Below are 7,560 nucleotides of genomic sequence, written 5' to 3' on the forward strand. Positions count from 1 at the left end.
TTTTAAGTTTGAATTCTTCTTTCGACAAATAGCATTTATTAGCATAGGCAAAAAAATACGGTTAGATTTTTATTTATTTTTCATTTATTGAACTTTAAATAAATAAAACTACCTGATATTTGCAATTATAGAAGATAATAAATGACCTGTAAATTATTCAAGATATCTCAAATATGAAAACTAACTTGAATACTATTATTATATTAAAAAAAATACTAACATTTATATAAAAATATGATTTTTCATCTCGAATTTAAATTAATTATAATTTCGAGAGTCAAAAAATTTTCGAAGATAGAGGAGACATGAAGAGTTGGTTGGGTAGTGAAACTTCCACCTCCCACCCACTATCCAACTTTTATTAATTCACACACACACTAATTAAAAACTAAAAACCACCCTTACATACATATATTATTTGTATGTATGGACCCGTGAGCCACCACCAACATGTTCCAATATTAGATTTATTTGAACTTATTAGTTATTATATTATAACTTGTTTGGTATGATGAATAAAGAATAACTAATTTTAAGATTAACTTTTAAAATAAATTTATTTCATATTTGATTAGGATAAATTGTAGAATAATTAACTTTTATTAACACACACAATAATTTATTTCATAATAATATATTTATTGTAGTTTTGAAGTGAGATTTAGAAAGAAAAAAATTATATATACGAGCTTTATTCATGTCTTAGGAGATAAAATAATTGTTTTAGATGGTTCGTTGACTTGGAAAATTAAAAAAGAAGACAAAAGTTAACTGAAAAATAAAAAGTCATAGTAACTAAAACTTCTAAGTACAAAAAACAATAGATACTAACAAAAATCAAAATCACAAAAGCAAAGTAACTCTATCAAGGCATCAATATTTTTTCTTCTTACATTTTTGCCTTTTCTAACTATCAAATCTAATCTCTCACACCTCAGAGAACATCTATGTATCTCCTTTTTATATATTTAAATCATTTTTTCATCTTTATAATTTATTAAAATCACTTCTAACTTATTTGAGATTTTTTCATTTCTAATCATATCACTCTTGATATAACTCCAAAGATCTCTATATATTGGTACTAATTTAGAAGTGAAGTCAAGATTAAGAGTTTGGAGGTATTAAATTTCGTTAATAACCGTCAATCAATTTTATTAGGGATACATAAAAAATCACCCCACATACATATTTAAGGGCAATATTACGAATTTTAAATCTACTCTTAAAATATTATTACTTATAATATTTTAATTGCAGGTTATAATAGATCACTTTTTATTTATAAATCAATTTAATTCCACTTTATTAAATAATTAAAATTTTATAATTATATTTTTTTATTATTAGGTGATATAAATAAAGAATCAATCACAACTATCTCTTACCCATTTTTAGGGATTTACCTTGATTCATGTTCCTTTTTTATTGTCACACGTCAAATAAAAAATGGGCCAGACAAATAATGAACAAATTCAATGTTCATACAAAAATATAACATTATACATTTTTAAAAAATGTCATAATTAAAATTATTATACACAACAAATAATATGAAATTAGTATACAAATTTCATACAATTTTTATGCACACTTTTCATTCACATTTCATGCTAAAATTATAACTATTTCATCACATAAGTCGTCATTTTTTCACAGAATAATCATGCCAATATAATACCAAATTAATATTAATTCTAACTATTAGTTGTCATTTATTAGATAATGAGTACACAAAATCATTCAAATATAATGTCAAAATCGTACCATCATGGTATAACTAGTATACCAATTTCAAATAAATTTTATGTAATTTTACTAACCAGAAACATTAAAAAAAATTGAATGTTCATACAAAAATCTATACCATTTTCAAACAAATTTTATGTATTTTTTAAAAAAAATAAATGTTCATTCCAAAAACGCCACAATTAAATATTATACACAAACAAAATTTGAATATATTTTTTCCAGTATCACTGTTCTTAATTTTTTTTTTTTTATTGTTTGGTTAGTATACAAATACAAATAAAAAATTGCAAAGAACACTAACCTGAAGGATCTCATCTACCACCATGCTTTATTAATACTAATAAAAGCCATCCATTACAAGAAGAAGATTATTGAATAAAAATGAATAGGAATTAGATGAGAGTGACGACTAACGAGAGAAAACATTGAAAAGAGAGAGAAACGTTCAAAAAATAAAAGAAATATGTTTTGAGTTAAACAAGGAAAATAAATATTCCTTTTTTATGAATCTCCTATTTTTATGCCACATATTAATTATGATTAATGAATTCAAATTATTTACTACTAATATATCCATTTTTATCTTATTTATTTTTCACACTAATTAATTTTTACTGTTATTTTAAATTATTTTTTTATTTTACTAAAATATTATAACCTGCAAATTTTTATTGTTATAACTTAAAAAATAAAGAATAATGTCATAATTTATAATTATTAGTCTTATATATGTCAATTATAAAATTTTCACAATTAACATAAATATTACACATATATTTAATTAATTTTTTAGTATAAATACAGAATCTACAAAAAAGCTTCTGAATTCAACCCCGCCTAGCTCCACTTTGATACTATGATTAGCGTACAACTTTTACTAATTGGAACCCCACTTGACCATAATGAATAAATCCAATCTTTCTGGTACCAAAGTCTGAAAAAAAGGTATAAACAAATGAAAATAGTTGGATGGTAGTGTGGAGTTTCTTTCTTTCTAGGTTTCTTACACATAGAGGTAAAGTGAAAGATAAAAGAAAATAATACTTCCTCTGTTCTATTTTATGCGAGGTAATTTGACTCGACACGAAATTTAAAAAAGAAAGAAAGTCTTTTAAAATTTGTGGTCCAAAATAAATGATAGAAATTTGTGTAGCTATAAATTATTTCATTAAAGGTAAAATATATATTTTATAGTTAAATTGTTACTTAATATAGAAATGTGTTATTTTTTTTTAGACTGACTAAAAAAAAGTAAATCACATAAATTAGGACATACGAATAATAAAAAGCAATTTGCATTACCAAGTGAGTGACTTGTCTTTAGAGTAAGTATGTCCCTTGTATTGTCTTAATCCATTCATTGTGTTAAAGAAAAAGCATATCCGTGTGAGTGTGAAATTTTAATTTCTTGTTTCTTTCTTTTTGGCACAATATTTGGAGGGTATTCTGTAACATGACTATGTAAATAAATTAATCACTTATTAATAAAATATATCACAATTTAATTATTCTTTTAAAGAATATTCAACAATTTAGGGGTGTTTATTGGGTGATTCGATTCTATTTTTGTACTTAATAATTTAACTTATAAAATTCTAAAATTATTTTTAAGGATCGTTTACTAGAGTGTACCAAAAAAAAAAAATATATGCATAAATTTTATGTATTCATTAGTTAAATACTTTATTTGGAATTACAATATACATAACTAATACATAAAAAAAAACATGATATTAGTATAAGTTTAAAACACAATTTTTCCTCAAAATACTTTCCACATTTTTTTCACCGATAATATTTTGCAAATAAATAATTTTTTTAAAATAGATATAATGCAAAATATACTAATACACTGCATCAAATATTATATAAAAATAATTTTATGATAACTAATGCAAATATAACTAACTAGAAAAAAATTACCCGCATCGAGTGTACACATCAAATTAATGTAATTTTTTGTTATGTGATTTGATGAAGTAAAACACATGTTAATTAATTAAGATTAAGTAAAATGAACAATAAATTCAAAACCATGGCATGCATGTATTAAATTGGTGTATATATTCCGTACGGATAAGTTTTACCCTAAAAAATATCATTATTACTAATGTCAATGCTACTAATATACCATATCCAATATTATTAAAAATTTATTTGATCGAAGAATAAATTATTTCGAGATAGTTATTTCATCCAACCAAGTTAGCACCGAGTGATCTGCTGTAGATAAAGTGTGACCGTATCTTTGAATTTGGTCTTATATTTTCAAAGTAAAAGAAAAAAAAAACTGTGTGAAACAATGAAATCTTTGTTTGTTTCTTCTTTTTTGCAAGGCTGTAAATCGTAATCTTTAAACTATTTTTTTGTATTTGAAAAAAAAATGCAATCATTCACAGTACCAAACAAATAACCACCGTCTCTATCTTTACTCCCAGGCATCACTCTCCTTTTTTCCTGTTTTCACACCCTTTACATTTCTTATATATCCACACAAAAAAAACTGTTAATGGAACTGACTACTGCAAAACCCAGAAAAATGTTGAGATTTGTAGTGTTATCACTTCTTTTTCTTCTGGGTTTATGTCATTTTTCAGTAGGGAAGACGATGAAGAGTAATTTCATTATTCACATGGCGAAATCACAAATGCCAGAGGGTTTTGAAGATCATACTCATTGGTATGATTCGTCGTTGAGATCAGTTTCTGCTTCTGCTGAAATGTTGTATGTTTACAACAATGCTGTTCATGGTTTTGCTGCGAGGCTTACTGCTGAGGAAGCAGAGTCTTTACAGAATCAACCTGGGATTTTGTCGGTTTTGCCGGAGATGAAGTATGAACTTCATACGACAAGGACGCCTTTGTTTTTGGGGCTTGATGTCAGTGCTGATTATTTTCCGGAATCGAATGCCATGGGTGATGTGATTGTTGGTGTGCTTGATACTGGGGTTTGGCCTGAAAGTAAGAGTTTTGATGATAGTGGATTTGGACCCATTCCAGCTTCATGGAAAGGTGAATGTGAATCTGGAACTAATTTCACTTCCCAGAATTGTAATAGGAAGTTGATTGGTGCCAGGTATGTTTTACTTACTTAGTTTCTGTTTTGCCGTAGATTTTGAAGTTGAAACTTAGAATAATGTATTGAATTGTGTGAACAATTGAGGAAATCATAATTTTGTTGTGTGTCAAATAGGTACTTTGCTAAAGGTTATGAATCTACTTTGGGTCCGATTGATGTATCGAAAGAATCGAAATCTCCGAGGGATGATGATGGACATGGAACACATACTTCTACTACTGCAGCTGGTTCAGTTGTTCAGGGTGCTAGTCTCCTTGGGTATGCTTCTGGAAATGCTCGCGGAATGGCAACTCATGCTAGAGTTGCTGTCTATAAAGTTTGTTGGGTTGGTGGTTGTTTTAGCTCTGATATATTAGCAGGTTTGGATAAAGCCATTGATGATAATGTGAATGTGCTTTCTTTATCACTTGGTGGTGGCAATTCAGATTACTATAGAGACAGTGTCGCGATTGGTGCCTTTGCTGCTATGGAGAAAGGGATTTTAGTATCTTGCTCTGCAGGTAATGATGTTATGGAGAACTTCTACTACTTTTTTAACTTGTCGGATTCATATAGCCGATTGTAACTTGATTTGGATTGAGGCGTAATTGTTATTGTTGCTTTGCAGGTAATGCTGGTCCTAGTCCTTACAGTTTGTCCAATGTAGCACCATGGATCACTACTGTGGGTGCAGGAACATTGGACCGTGATTTTCCTGCATATGTAAGTCTAGGCAATGGTAAGAATTTCTCCGGTGTTTCACTCTATAAAGGGGATTCATCACTAAGCAAAATGCTTCCCTTTGTGTATGCTGGTAATGCTAGTAATATGACAAATGGAAATCTTTGCATGACGGGTACCTTAATTCCTGAGGAAGTTAAAGGAAAAATTGTTCTATGTGACCGTGGGATAAATCCCAGGGTCCAAAAGGGTTCTGTGGTAAAAGCAGCTGGTGGAGCTGGTATGGTCTTGGCTAATACCGCTGCAAATGGGGATGAGCTAATTGCTGATGCTCATTTGATTCCAGCAACGTCGGTGGGACAGACAACAGGGGAAGCAATCAAGAAGTACTTAACCTCGGACCCTAATCCGACAGCCACTATTCTTTTCGAGGGAACTAAGGTGGGGATCAAACCATCACCAGTGGTTGCTGCATTTAGCTCCAGAGGGCCAAACTCGATCACACAGGAAATTCTGAAACCAGACATCATAGCACCAGGTGTCAACATTCTTGCAGGATGGACAGGTGCAGCTGGTCCGACAGGGTTGGCCGAGGACGACAGACGTGTTGAGTTTAATATTATTTCGGGTACGTCTATGTCGTGCCCTCACGTGAGTGGTTTGGCTGCTTTGCTTAAAGGAGCGCACCCTGATTGGAGCCCAGCAGCTATCCGCTCAGCTCTTATGACCACGGCGTATACAGTGTACAAGAAAGGAGGTGCTCTCCAAGATGTTGTGACAGGAAAGCCATCCACGCCATTTGATCATGGTGCAGGACATGTAGATCCTGTTGCAGCACTAAACCCCGGACTTGTTTACGACTTGAAGGCTGATGATTATCTGAATTTCCTCTGTGCATTGAACTACACATCAATCCAGATCAATAGTGTTGCCAGAAGACCCTTTAGTTGTGAAACAAGTAAAAAATTTAGTGTCGCTGATTTGAATTACCCTTCATTTGCTGTTGTATTTCCAGAACAAATGACTGCAAGCAGCGGAAGTGGTTCCAGTTCAATCAAACACACACGAACGCTTACTAATGTTGGACCAGCCGGAACATACAAAGTCAATGTTATTTCACCAAGCAACTCAGTGAAAGTCATGGTTGAGCCTGAAACATTGGCTTTTACTCGGATGAACGAGCAGAAATCATATACCGTGACTTTCACTGCTCCTTCAATGCCGTCAACTGAAAATGTTTATGCTCGAATTGAGTGGTCAGATGGAAAGCATATAGTGAGTAGTCCAGTGGCCATAAGCTGGACATGAAGAGGTTACTGATAGCTCAAGTTTCGAATGTAGCTATGTTGTTTAGTTGTATTAACTGTAGTTTTCTGCTAAAGTTGTAATGAAAAAGTTGGAAGTTGTATTTCAAATGTTTGATGGAAGACATGGAAAACTGTATGCATTCAGGAAGATGGACTTGCCTTTTCTTGCCTCATTGTACAGTGATTCTTCAAGAACTAGTTCTCTTTTCTTGCATTTACAATCTTGCTCAATAACTTGAATTTGTTGTGAACTGGTTGCTAAAGATGGTGAATATAATCTCAAAATTTTGGGAGTACTTCCTATGAGTTTAGATTTTGGGAGTACATGAGCAGTTGCAGCATATCGAGGATATGATCTTATTAGAGTAGAAGGTTAGATAGGAGGAGGTTGTAGAGGGCACAAATTAGAGTAGAAGGTTAGATAGGAGGAGGTTGTAGAGGACACAAATTAGGGTAGAAGGTTAGATAGGAGGTTGTGAAGGGTACAAATTAGCCTAGAAGGTTAGTAAGTAGTAGTGTGGTGTCTTGCTTCATCCTAAGAAGACTAAATAAGGGCAAGATTCTAAGGCATTCCTATTTCGGAAAGGCTAGCTTTTGATTTCACTCGATCTCTCCTTGGCTAACTCGCTGCCTAATTAGCCTTATGGATGAACCTTCATTTTGTTTCAATAGAAGTTGGATTGTCGCCTTCAATCCTAGAGCGAGAAGCTCTTCGTGGAAAACCTTCCATACTAATAGTCGTAGTATTTCTCCCGTAGTTTCT

General features: G+C 31.4%; 1 protein-coding gene across 1 annotated transcript; it reads left to right on the forward strand.

Annotated features, from left to right (window-relative positions):
• Positions 1-4,143: 4,143 nt before the first annotated feature.
• Positions 4,144-7,011, forward strand: LOC125857812 (subtilisin-like protease SBT1.7). Its single transcript, XM_049537460.1, has 3 exons — positions 4,144-4,827; positions 4,945-5,330; positions 5,438-7,011. The coding sequence occupies exons 1-3, from the start codon at positions 4,262-4,264 to the stop codon at positions 6,796-6,798; spliced, it is 2,313 nt and encodes a 770-aa protein (XP_049393417.1). The 5' UTR covers positions 4,144-4,261; the 3' UTR covers positions 6,799-7,011.
• The last annotated feature ends 549 nt before the right edge of the window (positions 7,012-7,560 follow it).

Source organism: Solanum stenotomum, chromosome 3 (assembly GCF_019186545.1).
Source record: "Solanum stenotomum isolate F172 chromosome 3, ASM1918654v1, whole genome shotgun sequence".
NCBI lineage: Eukaryota > Viridiplantae > Streptophyta > Magnoliopsida > Solanales > Solanaceae > Solanum > Solanum stenotomum.